The sequence below is a fragment of the Monopterus albus genome, unplaced genomic scaffold (assembly GCF_001952655.1).
Source record: "Monopterus albus unplaced genomic scaffold, M_albus_1.0 scaffold62.1, whole genome shotgun sequence".
Classification (NCBI taxonomy): Eukaryota; Metazoa; Chordata; class Actinopteri; order Synbranchiformes; family Synbranchidae; genus Monopterus; species Monopterus albus.
In genome coordinates this window covers 1,589,402-1,603,096 of record NW_018127942.1, presented here as the reverse complement: position 1 = coordinate 1,603,096, position 13,695 = coordinate 1,589,402, and the positions used below count along the sequence as shown (strand labels likewise).

The following is a 13,695-nucleotide window of genomic DNA, read 5'->3' as shown; positions in this document are numbered from 1 at the left end:
AAGAAAAGGAAGCGTGCTTATCTGTGTAACGTAAGCTACAAATGTTAGCATATCTGGCTAATTAGGTCACTGTCTGTAGCAGTAACTGATCTCAGCGTTACATCAAAGAACAAGGAGCACACCATTAACTAACTTAGTTTGTGATATAATAGATTATACACACACACCACAATGCCCCGATCATGAGTAGCACATCCACTCCATAGTATGACACTGACTAGCCAGCTATAGTTAAAAAGTGACAGAAATAGTTTCAGCCATCAAACATGATGTTCACTGACGATTAATGAAACTAATGCTTTTACCTAGCAACCTCTGACTGAAATGAAGAACCAATAATTTCAAAAATTACTATGAATTTCGAATGGTAGATCTGCCACTATTATCAGTAATGGCATACTGTAGCCTACGTGCTAATCAAACATAGAAAGAAAGATTGACACATATTGCAACAACAACCAAGAGGTCGGGGCTTAGTGAACAATTATACTCAAATCAAACTACTGCATGTTTTAGTGAGACTGTTGAAAGGTCAGATCGGGTTGGTTCGAATACACAAACTGCCTCATAATTAGCTCTCACACGGTGGATTCAGTGTGGATGATGGAGAGGATGCTGAGTGCAACAGCAGCCTGCATCTTCAATCTCAGTTTTCTTTGAAGTCTGCCCACTAGGGTGTGAGAGCCGGGGGTTTGTAATGAATCAGGCTGAACCATAATAAATGTCTTTATTCACATTGGCTTTGATGAAATTCCACCTCACTGATCTCAAATCACAGAACAAAACACGTGAACTTCCTGACAACTGTTATGAAAGCTATACCGGCTGGCAATAAGAAAGCATGCGCTAAGCGACTTCAGCAATCCTTTCAGGAAGCTTTACTGTTTCCTACTTCCTCTGTGGTCACAGAGTAGGATAAAATCAGATGAGAGTACAGTATCTACAGTTTCACTAATGCATGAATCAAAGTCTTGACTCCTAGATGGTTGTCATGCCTCTATAATACACCCACATACAAGTCTTTGCATTAAGTGGAGCAGAATAACACCCAGCAGGCAATTTAAACAAATGAGGCATAATTTATCATGTCTCACTTATTTAAATAAAACACAGTAAACACAATGTGCATATAGTAAGATGTTTTAAGGCTCTATAAAGTGATTTACCCCATGTGAACCTTATTCATTCACCAGGACACTGTGTACATTAAAACATCATAAACTCACTGAAATGATCACTGTAGAACAATAACCCTGATAACAAAATCAAAGCAGTCTCACTTATCTCACAATGCATTGCAAAAATCATTGTCATTCTGCTGCATGAGGCCATAGAAGTGAGTAAAATGGCTTTTTACACTTCATTTGAGACGAGTTACAGCGGCACAATCTACACGCTTTGTAAAAGTCTGGAGCCCATCTGGAGGCCTGGGGTATTCAGAATAGGCAGAAGAGACAGCCAGGAGTAACAATAGAGGTACAGTAGGTAATTATAGAGAAGAATCTCATAGACAAAGTGTGCAATAGACTGCCAACAGCAGTTAGAGTAGCTGTGCATAAGACCAACTGTTACTGCTGCTTCAGGTTATGAATGAGTCATGTTACTCATGGTCTGCTATGCAAATTTTGGTGTTTAACTGCGGTTGCAATACTGCAGTAAAAATCAGGTCTGTCAGGGCATTTATTTTGAAAGTTTAACCAAAATCAAGAACGTTGCTTAAGGTAAAATAAAGTCGTGAGTTGGGTAGGTGGAATTTGTTTTCAGTACAGAACCGATGGCAGCCATCTGCGGCGCCAACTCAACCAATGGCTCTAACCATCGGGGGCAACTTGGGGAGTTCAGTGTCTTGTCCAAGGACACTTCGACTGCAGGCACCGAGATTCAAACCTTCAACCTTCTGGTTGGGAGACGACTGCTCTACCCACTGCTCCACTGTTAACACTTCAAACACCCATAGCATAAACATTTGGAGAGAAATAGCAGAACTCCCTTAGCCTGAAGGCTGGGTGACAGAGGCAGATGCAGCACTCAGGAGCCCGAGGGCATCGCTGGGTTTTTAAGCTTCACTGGGCCTCATCATCAGTGCCCTGTGACGCCTTAGCCCCATGACCAACGGCACACACACACTTCCAGCACAAAGCCATATGCTCAGTCTCTCCCTCTGTCTCTCACAGACACCTGGACACAAGCCCATACATGCATACAGTACAACTCATTTTGTTGCTGACATGCCAAGTCATGCAAAAAACACAAGCTTTTATTTATTTATTTTTTTATCCCACGACAAAGACAGCAAAATACAATAGCCTGAGACAAAAACGCTGATATCTGAAGATGAACCTGGCATTTCGACAGACTGCTCGGATGTAGATGAAATGAACACAAGCAACAGACTTAGAGAAAGCAAGACCCCCCCTCACACAGCCAGCCAGATAGGCTCTAATATAGTTTCTCTCCAATAAGATCATCTCTTCCACTGGCCTTCTGATCTGCTTATCCTACCTCATCTTATTGCCTACTCTTCATTCCTCACTTCCACATTTATCTTCTTCTTCATCCCAATATTTTCCCATCTGTATTTTTCCTTCGTTCTCACCTCCTGTTAAACCCCAAGCACCTCTAGGCTGCAGTTCAGTTCTCCATCCTCATCCCCATCTCCTATGCTCAACTGTCCTCCTCTTCTTCTTGTATTCCCTTCTCTCACTGTGACGTCTCATCAATTCCACCTTCTTCATCCCTCTCTCTAAATCCTTCCTCTCTCATCTCCTCTTCTCTCCTCTGTCTGAACCTGGTTCGCATGTTCCCTAACTCTACTTTTTGATCAGTGATAATCAACCAACGCAAGTCTGCCAGACGCTTGTTTAAAATGGCCAATGAGTCTTTCAAGAGGCTCCCGTATAAATAAAGGGCTGAATCAGACACCACAATTACAGATAACACCTACCCGCCCTCACATTTCAAACACTATCTAACCACATTCAGAAAGAAAGAGATGTTGGTCAGGGACACATGAGGTCAGTCTTGAAGGTTAAGGAAGCAGCATCAAGAGAAAAGAAGTGCACAGCAGAAGAAGTGCTAGATTTTCTTCTTCTGGTCAAATGATTTAATGCACGACTCCCTCGGACTCTTATGTAATCGTGAATTTGTGAGAGCAAGGAAGGCTGCCTCCTCACAGACAGCAAGAACAGTCTTGCAGAACCTAGGGGACTAAAATAGTTAGTCATGTGTTCCTTATCACCATCCTCTTTTAAGTGCTCACCTCATATCCAGAAACATTAAACAGAAAATGACCTTCGAGTGGGTCTGTGCATGTGTGTGACAGAGGGAATCAGCGAGGAAGGCAGAGTATGATGGGAATGAGGTTGTGGGATTGTGATAACTTCAGAGGTTATTATTATTATTATTACTGCAGGCTGAAGCCATGCTCTGGCATCTCTGAAGCTTTGATCATTATGTAAAGCTGTTGTGCTTAGTGGTGGTACTGAATGGATACAGAGTGGATAACCAGGGGACGTGTAAGCAAGCATACACAGACCAACACATGGACTCAGTTTCTTCTAATTTTAAAAGAACTACACATCCCTTCATCTCTAAAGGACAAATAAAGAGAACCCTTAATCTCACCTTGGTGTGTGATCTGGATTCAGATGAGAGAGACCAGCAACTTAAAGGGGTACTCCACCAATTTGACACATGAGGATCAATGTATGAGTGACAGAGAGTAGCTACAACTCAGCCTGTGAAAACAGTTGTATAAGATCTATTCAGTGAACACCGCAGGACCACTGCTTAAAAACACAGGCCACAGATCAGCATTTAAGTAAGAAGTAATCCCACTTTGGCCACCTTTGTTTTCTGGAGAATAGAGATTTCTAACATTGTAAAACCTTGACACCTATTTGAATGTGACTGATTTAATATAGTCTGACAATAAAAAGAGGTATGCTTCTATGAAAACACCATATAATGTGGCATACTCAGGTATACTGGCGTAATAATCTTTCATCCAAATAGTTGCTTATTAAATTTCTGTTGATCAGTCCATTAACTAACTAACAATTTCATTACATTAATCATTGATTGATGGTCAAGGGTCTGTTACATTTGTTATATTTACATCACTGCCAAACAGAAATGTGCTGCAAACTGCATCTCCTACATAGGAGTGAGGGCCTAACCCAGTCTATGTTCTAAGACTAAATATGGAGCCCATGAGGTTTTGTGCTACAGGTTATTATTACCCTTATTAATAGAGTGTTGCTGTTAGGGCTTTTATGAGCTTAGGCAGGAAACCCCAGCTCAGGAGACCTGGCCACCGCTTTTAATTGTCATCTACACATTCTAATCCCAAAGCCACACTGAACTTGAAAACAAGCCATCTGATCCTGCCCTTACCTGGCCTACATTAGCCTTAGCACAGGCAAAATCTGGCTGGCTGCAAGAAAAAAACCCTTCCAGTGCAAATGTCCTACATGTATTGCACTGTCATCATCACTGTCACAACGTAGAGCGAGGCTATCACAGTGGGAATTAAGAAATACAGCAACATGAGGGGCCACAAGTCCGTGAAGGCTATGAACTCATCACCGTGCACCATACACGCACTGTGAGCTCAGCCTCTAGGTGCAGTGAGCTACAGTGATTCTCCCCCTCGATCATCACCCATCGGCTACAGCTTCTCCTCATTTAAGGCGTAATGGCAGCATTTAAGAAAACCAGGCAAAAAAAACATGCTTTCAGGCTCCCTGTGCAACGTGCATGGGTGTGATACCCACCCAGTTCAATACCAAGGACAGCGGTCGACGCACGGGGGCTGCCTGACAGCCATGACAACACATGCGCTACGAAATGACAGATTTATTTGTGCACGGATGCATCGTGGGCAGCGACACAAACCTGTCCTGAATGACGCTGCTGTTTCAGTGGGGGGGGTATTAAACCCGCGGACAAAAACAATCTAAACCCTTCGACAAGCATTTCGCCTTTTTTTTGCCCCCCCTGCAGAAGAAGCTGCTACATTTTTAACCAGAATCGCAGCATCAATGCACGTGCGTTAGATATAAACGCTCCCCACCTACCTGCTTGTGTTGGGGTCGGAAACCTCACATGTCCCGTCGTTTATTTTGGTTTATTATTGTGGAAATTGTTATTACGGTAAGCACCGTTATGTGTCTGCCAGCGCCATGTTATTATCACCGGAGGACTGTGCGCTCCTGTGCGCTACATCCGGGCGGTTGAGGGGAGCGAATGAGAGAGCGGAGGCGAAGAGGGCGGAGAAGGCTGTGGATGTGTGGAGCAGGTGTGCAGCAGAGGAGGAGACAGGTTCCAGACTCCCCGACGTACTGGAGCTACCTCATTTAGGTCCACGCTGGCAATAAAGACTTACATTTTTCCTTGGGAACTCCTGTGAGATCTTTATTTTTATCCTGTTTACCGGAGAACCGCCGTTGAGCCTGCCTGGAGATATTTGTGTGGTACTACTAATTAATAAAAATATTTAGAATCAATAGAAAAATACATTTTGATTAATACACACAGAGGGAGGTCCACCGGAACATCAGTGTTGTGGAAAGTTGCAAACAGAATTAACCTATAAGCAACACATAGCTACACAGCAAAGGTCTAAAGTAATTAGTACAGTAAATGGCTGAAATTGATTTTAAGAAAAAGGGATAGTGGTAAAAGTTGATAGCTAAAATGGGTTACCTAATTGAATAACTGAAAAATAGTCGAGCTCAGAGTGTTGAATAAGGGGTTAAGATAACAAATGCAGTGTATAAGCATCTTATAAATAGCTGAATGTACCCTAATACTGATAATAGGTAAAAAGAGTAAAGGTCATGAATACATAGTTGAAATAGCTAGTTTAGCTAATAACCTACATCTAAGCTAGATATAAATAGTTGAATAGTTAGTTAAAATGACTGGATAAATCATCCAAAAAATGAATGGATAAACAGTTAAAACAGTTAGGCGACAGTAGTGAATGGTTGAAAATGGTCTACAGTTTAATAAATAGGCTTGAATGATTGAAACAGAGATAGGTGAAACATCCAGCTTCTAGGACTCCAGGTGGTAAAGCTACATAAACAGACTTAAGCTGACATGCATGAAAAACACTCTGCAATCATCCACTTTTATATAGTTTTGTTTTATGCAACTTTTGGTTTAAAAATTTTTGATGAATGGTTACTTGAGTTAATCTCAAAGGGATGTAAGCACAGAGGTCTCTTACAAAAGAGATGTAAGCACAGAGGTCTCTTACAAATATGTTCTTCAAGATGGGGCCTCAAGATGAGGTAAGTATAATAATAGTTTTAATATCTGAGTATATTGATTCCAAGGCTTAATAGTCTGAATACCTAATTGAACTGTTGCTGAAAGAAAAACTTGACATCACTTGAAGTGCAATATTGTATCATGTTGTCATCGTTCTGATTCTAAAAAAATATGTTGAGCATTAGTATATATTGTATTGGAGTGTTTCTCAAGTGAAACCAGACAAAGGCTAAGATCCCACAGCTTACAGTGTCACAGCTCTCACTGATCTCCCATCTGTTTCTGATGTGCCATTTGTAGCACAAGGCTCTTCTCTAAGTGAATGTGCAAGGGCACAAGTCGATTTATCTCATTGTGACAGCAAAGTCCTTATGTCTGACTGTTTGGTTAACTGAGCAGAAAAAAGCAGAGGAGGCTGAGAGTATCCATTATTATGCCAAGGTCTAGCTCTCTGTGTTGTAGTTAAACATAGGAATCAATGAATGAGCTGCTACTGTTCCACATCCTTCGCCTTCATCGTATTTCTTTAAGCTCATCAGTCTGATAAGTCTCACCAGCTGACTTGCCTACAAGGAAAAGTTTCCCCTCTCTTTGTCAGTAGCTGGTCCTACTGCTCACCTACAGACTGAATCAGAAGATCATTCTTGCTTCCATTCCACACTCCTGCAAAAAGTAGACACACTGCAAATTATTCACATTTCTTCCTCACTATTAGATCATTCCCTGGTTCAATGATTTGTCCTCTTGCAATGATACTGCCCTAGCCTGCTCCTTCTTCCATGTGGCCTCCCTGCCACCCATAAATCCCACTGGGAAATGCAAGCCCAGATTATAAGCAGTGGGAACACCCATTCAACTCAGGACTATTTCAGGCTGAGCCACATTTATTATGGGCTTCATAGACAGCCACATCTACTTATCTTTCTCATTCAGCCACACGGGGTGGGAAGGTAGAAGAGCCCAGTGATGCATCTTAGTAAGTGAGGTCTTTTCAGTCATAACACATGTAAATTCAAGATAGCATCTAGATGAAGTTGAGGATGGAACAAGGAAGGCCCTAGCATGCACTGCATAAAAACACCATAATATCACAGTATAGCATTTTACCTGAGAGATTTGTACTGTGATTATGACTGTGGTGTCCTAATCATCGGGTCAGCCCCGGCTGACCCAATGCCTTTCTGTGTGGAGTTTGCATGTTCTCCCTGTGTAGGTTCTCTCCGGGTACTCCGGCTTCCTCCCACAGTCCAAAGACATATAGCTTAGACTGACTGATGACTCCATATTGCTCCTAGGAGTGTGTGTGGGTGTGTGTTTGTCTGTCTCTAAGTGTCAGCCCTGTGATAGACTGGCGGCCTGTCCAGGGTGTACCCCGCCTCTCGTCCAGTGTCAGCTGGGATTGGCTCCAGCCCCCCTATGACCTTCGTTAGGATACGCAGTATAGATAATGGGTGGGATGGATGGTTATAGTGTTCCATCAGGCCCTTCTGCTGTTTTTATTTTTCTTTTTTTGCCAGTTCATTTCATGCACTATGGTCTGTAATAGTGTCTGTGAAGGACCCAGATGACGTAATTAAATATGCATAGATTACAGAGTCATACAAATTCCTTGGCTTTCATAGAACAACAAATATTTACCACATCTACACCCACCTGTGAAGCTTTGACATCCCCATCTAGTGGTAGGTTGTGGGGGCACCCAGGTTACTAAAGGACTTCCAAATGTAAGTTGTATTAGAGGCTGCTTGTTATGTCTGAAAGACAAGCCAAATAATCCCTGAGTGAATAACGTAAACATTTGTGATATTAAATTAATGTCATAGTAGTGCAGATATACACACAAAAATATACACATTAACACACTTAAGTCCCTACAAAACATGCTGCTGTCCCCATGGCAACAGTAGCAGTATCATTTTCTGTGAACCTATCTCCCTCGTTCTTACTCCTTCTTAAACTCTTTCGAATTTATCTCTCTGGTTTACTTGTTCTTTGGAGGCACACATGCATCTTTAGCCCCTGGTAAGAGCTGTCACACAGCCTCAGGTTACTGAAGAACACTACCTCATAAAAACCTCTCCTTTAACCACATGTAAACACTCAGAAATTGTACCAGCTGTGGGGATTGCCATAGAAGTTATTGTGCCTTTAATGGGGTGGTGAAGAAGAGGGGAAAGGGGGAGAAAGGGAAGAAAGGAGGCTCCAGCTTACGAGTGTTGGAATAAGGCTTGGGGCTTATCAGCCGATGCTCTGGAAAACCCAGCTCCTGCCAGAACACTCTCATCTGCCTAACAGCAGCATGCCTCACAGCTGCCTCATTGGTTGAAACCAGAAAAGTAGATCCCCATTCCCCATCTGACATCATATGTCATGACCACATGGTAAACATTCACTCCAGTTCCAGCTGAGCTGTATTTGTCACACATGCATGATTGTTATATTAGAACTTTTGATCACATTACTGAATCCAAACAGATTGGGCTGAGTGTATAGAGAAGGCTTGTTAAAACAGCTGTCGCCAGTTCCAGCTCTTGACCAGCTGACTGGTCAAACAGGAGACTAACCAAACATTCTGGATTTTTTCTTGGCAAGACATCTTCTGACAGTATGCACCTTAAGCAAAACAACTCTCCAAGGTTGTCTGATGTCTGGTCACTGTATTAGTGCAGTGGAGGAGCCTGTAGTGAGGAAGTCAAAGACAGATGTCTTTCAATCATATGGCCTGAGTTTGAGCTTCATGTTTGACAACAAATGTTCACGCTGACAGTGTCCTTGAGATCCTATTTCATTATCACATGCAAGGTTGTTGTGGCTGAACTGATGGCTTCCAAGCAGAAATACAGATAAAGTTGATATGAAAAACATGTTATTGATCTGTAGCCTGTTTATACGTCCAAAAGACAGACACATCATCGGCACCTGAATTTGTCTCTGATCACCTGATGAATCTAAGTTTAGCTCTGCTTTGGTCTCCACCATGTCCTTAGAGAAATATCTCAGGCTCTTTAGGTGATAAATGATAACACAGAGATGTTAACTTTGTTTTTCTACCATGTGGTGCCAGGCTGGTAGCATACAATGGGTTTATCAGAACGTGTTGCTGCTGCTGGAGAGAGAGCAGCAGGATGGGATCAAAACACTAAACTTGCATGATCTACAATCCAAACAATGAGCTGAAAGGTGCTAAAAAGCTACTGTGGTAGATTGGATCCGAGCAGCTAAAAATAGTAGGAGGCAGACTCAAAAAACATCGTCAGGTTTCCCAAATTGATAATTTATTTAAAAGTGTGTTGCCAAGATACACTTGTTATTCTCCACAAATTCATCAAAACAAGCAATTCCTTTCACAGACACATCATCACTTCACCAACTGATTATTTAAAAATATTGATTAGTGGTGTTTTTATCAATATACTGACTGTTATAAAATTACTGCTGTTCCATTTTCTACAGACAAATGATAAACATTTATCTGTGCACACACAAACACACACACACACACACACACACACACACAAAGCCAGAGGCTCAAACCTTGCAAACTGTCCAACATTGTCTAATGTTTGGCACTGAAAGCCACATCTGGGCTCCTGAGCTCTGGCTACTGGGTGTTCTCATGTGCTCATGAAGAGTGTGTGCACATATGTGCCTCTGTGTTGTACCTGAGTACAGTTGGTGTAATGTGTGTATTTGCTGGTGGCAGAAATGTTGGCTAATATTCTCATATGTTAGCTTAGACCCCAGCATACAAGGATGATAGTTGCTCCACCTGACAGAGGAGAGCCACAGTATTAAAGATTACTGATGGCTGTGACTTTACCAGCCCTGATAGTAAAATCAACAAATCACCATTGCACTTGTAGGTTAACTGTTTACCTGTAAGTCAAAGTTCTAAGAGGCATAGCCTCTTCTGACATTTTTCAGCTCAGAGGATGGAAAATTTAATAATGGTGTGAGGACAACCAGTGCAACTGTGTGAACCCACATTAGTAAGTGTTATTTGTTGTGAAGTTGTCGCCCTTGAGAGATTCAACAGTTTTCCAGTTTGTTAGTTGTGCCATTGTAAACCTCAGTCATCCAGAGAAAAACATGAAATCAGAAGTATGAGCTCCACCATTGTAGGACCAAGCACAAATCGATAGTGAATTAAGCTGGGGGTGAACTGAGTGGTAATGGCTGGCTTTTCAGCTGTTACCTGGACGTAGAGAAAACAGCATCAGGTCCTGACGTCTTTGTCTCTTTATTGTATTTGTGTTACTCTGTGTGACCTGAACAGATACGGCATGACAACTCAGTGAAGTAAACCATGTCAACACAAAAACGGGAAGGGAGTCTCATCTGGTGGATATTAAAACATTTTACATCAAATTTAAATTTTACTGTTCCTATTCTTTTGCGTTTTTTTTAATATTTATTTTATAGAAGACTGTCATAAATTTCAGTTCTGTAACCACTTGTAAAATCTCAGTAATGTATAAACCATAATATTTTCTCAACATAAATGTTGACATATAGAGAGCGACTTTTTTTTCTGACAGTGGAGGTATGAACTGGGGGGGGGGGCAATCAGTGAGAGGGTTTGGGTCTATAAAAAAGTGTTGCCTGGCGCTTGGCTACAAGTCAACAGATTCACCTGAACTAGCTCACGGCTTGCAGCCTGAGCAAACCTGAGGACAAGAAAAGGTAACTTTTAGTCATATTTGTATCAGCCCAATGAAAATAGATCAGGACCAAAAAGATTCTTTACCTCTTGTAATAGCAGCTTTCATGGTACCAGGAAAAGAATGCATTCCCTCTCTAGGTCCTGACCTAATCTGATTTTATCTAGCTATGAGAATATAATTGAACATCATACAGTCTGACTGCTGTTGACTGAGAGACGATGGTAATATGTATCACATGGTCAAAACAAGACAACTGATGAATGAATTGATGAATTAACTGTACATATGAATTACATATCAGTATATATTATGCATATATATTATTTGCATTTGTTTTATTTCTTTTGTTTGAACATTAATAAGAAGCATGAAATGGCAAGACTAGGTGGTCACTTAGTCATTTAGTAACAGTAATTGAATTTGCAGTCACAAGAATAAATACAGTATCTCACTGCACATAGGTCACAGACATAACCCACAGTCAATGTGGCATTATGTTGCTGCATGACCCAGGGTGTCTGTGGTCATCGGTGAATAAGCACACTCCGTGGCATTCAGTAAGCTTTAGTTAACTATGTACATGTATTTACAGTACCATATATGGAGACACGCAATCATCCAGTGCAGCATTTGTTTGCCGACATCTTGAAAAGCTGTAGAGTCCTCCGGTGGTCATATGGAGAACTGTCTCTTCTCTCTGCATTTCATTAAAGCTCAGTGACTACAGTGCATGTTTTATTTCAATCTACAGGATACAGAACATTTTTAACACAGATTCAAAAATGTAACTTTGTTAAAACGTACAGTGGCTGTTTTCATTTTGGTTTGGTAGTTATGCTTGACACTGACATTTCACTTTCTTTGTGATAGGAAAAGCTGAAGTGAACTTGACCTTGTTCTGACGGGCACCATGGATGTAAGTACCTTCAAATTCTCAGATCTCTACACTGTTAAGAATGACGCATATCATTGCAACTACTTTTTTCCACTGTTTCAATTTAAATATAAATGCTTAAATCTTTGCTTGTGTCAAATGGCCATGTTTGCAATTGCAAGTTGGTGTCCTCCACCCTGTCCCGTATCTCCGTCCTGGTTCCTGATACTTCTGTTTCTTCATCTTCTTCTCCTCCTCCCTCTCAGCATTCTGATGCTCTGAGTGGCAGCTGCCCATCTGCTGGTTCTGCCCCACAGGCCAACAGTCTTTGGTCCAGCCTGCCCACCTCTGGATCTGGGTTCCCTGCATGGCCAGGACAATCCACCCAGTCTGCACCATGCTGGCCCAGGACACAAACAGCTCCAGTCTGTCCCTGGACCAATTTCAGTTCCAACCCTGACTCTGGCCATAACACCAGCCCCTGCACCAACTTCACGTATGATCCCACCTCCAGTTAAAGTTCCAGCTCCTGCTCCAGTGCCTCGCTGGCCAGGCACCCAGTACCAGCCTCCCCACTTATCACTTCCAAAGCAAGTTCCAGTCCCAGCACCACCTGCTCCTGCTCCTGCTACCAGCGACCATCCAAATGTACCAGGGTGGCCCACCCACCCACCCCGACTGGCCTTACCACACAGGACAGTCATGGTGGCCTGGGCAGAATCCATCTATCATGCCTCCACACTGGGTTCCACCCACATCAGGACGTCTAGTAAGTCAAATGCAAAGAATCTGATTTGTATGCTTCATCCAGTGTTGTCATTTGATTGAAAGGCTGTTTCACTGTTCTTCTCTCTCTTGATGCTTAGTGTGCCATACAACTTGAACCTGCCCTGTGGGGTCTATGACAAGATGATGATGACCATCCTGGCCCATGTGCAACCTAATGCTAAAATGTACAGTGTCTTTCTGAATCCTTCAATTCTCCACATTTTCTCTGAAGTTCTTATTGTGCAATATAATTACTACTTTGATCTCTCCCAGGTTCACAGTAAACTTTCTGAGAGGCAATGATGTTGCCTTTCACATCAACCCCCGCTTCAATGAGGGGGGCAAACAAGTTGTGGTCTGTAACCACAAAGTAGGTGAGCGCTGGGGCTCAGAAGAGAGAGACCTGAAAGGACCCTTTCCCTTTGCTCTTGGGATCCCTTTTAAGGTGAGTGGCAAAATGAAGAATCAGATTGGGGCCAGTGGATCGAGGAACTGGGCTTAAAGTTGTGATGTCTGCTGTTAAGGGACATTGTTGGCCTTCAAAGGACTGAAACACCACCGAGGGGGATAAATATCTCCGGCTCACCAGTCAGTCAGAACTGATGAAGCCTCTTGGATGAGAGGAGAAATGTCTTCGACCTAGAAATCTAAGTCCAATTGATTTTTTTCAATTTACTAAGACCTGGATGACTGAGAATCTGCACAGACATCCAGCAGCCCTTGTGTCCATGTTGATGGACAATAACTGTTTCTAGATACTCCCACAATTTTTATGCTTTTTTTGGAATTCTGACAAGTTTTGGCAATATAGAGTAACTATTTCAAATAAAGTAGTGACTGATGCATTGCTTTTGATTGGGTACTACATGTATGAGCTCACAGTTTAGATTGAAGTGCTGCATTGTTATTATTCTGCTCTGCTCCAGATGAAGATCCTGTGCACTCATGAGGCATTCAAGGTGGCAGTGAACAACATCCCACTGTTTGAATTCAAACACCGTGTCAGAGGGCTTAACCAGGTTGGCAGAATCAACATCCTGCACGATATCATCCTCACCTACGTTGATGTGGAGACACTTCCATAGGAAGCACACTGTTACTCGTATATTA

At 42.2% G+C, this 13,695-nt stretch overlaps 2 protein-coding genes across 2 annotated transcripts in view; one reads left to right on the top strand and one right to left on the bottom strand.

Moving 5' to 3' along the window:
* The window catches only part of pak5 (p21 protein (Cdc42/Rac)-activated kinase 5), a 74,575-nt gene extending 69,260 nt beyond the window's left edge, over positions 1–5,315 (bottom strand). Inside the window, exon 1 of the mRNA XM_020603718.1 lies at positions 5,079–5,315. The gene's annotated coding sequence lies outside the window, so the exon portion shown is untranslated. The remainder of the gene's footprint in view (positions 1–5,078) is intronic.
* A 6,220-nt stretch (positions 5,316–11,535) lies between these two features.
* On the top strand, positions 11,536–13,130 carry LOC109962248 (galectin-3). The gene is made up of 2 exons (XM_020603783.1): positions 11,536–12,770; positions 12,859–13,130. Exons 1-2 carry the CDS (start codon positions 12,676–12,678, stop codon positions 13,085–13,087), a joined length of 324 nt encoding a protein of 107 aa, XP_020459439.1. The 5' UTR covers positions 11,536–12,675; the 3' UTR covers positions 13,088–13,130.
* The last annotated feature ends 565 nt before the right edge of the window (positions 13,131–13,695 follow it).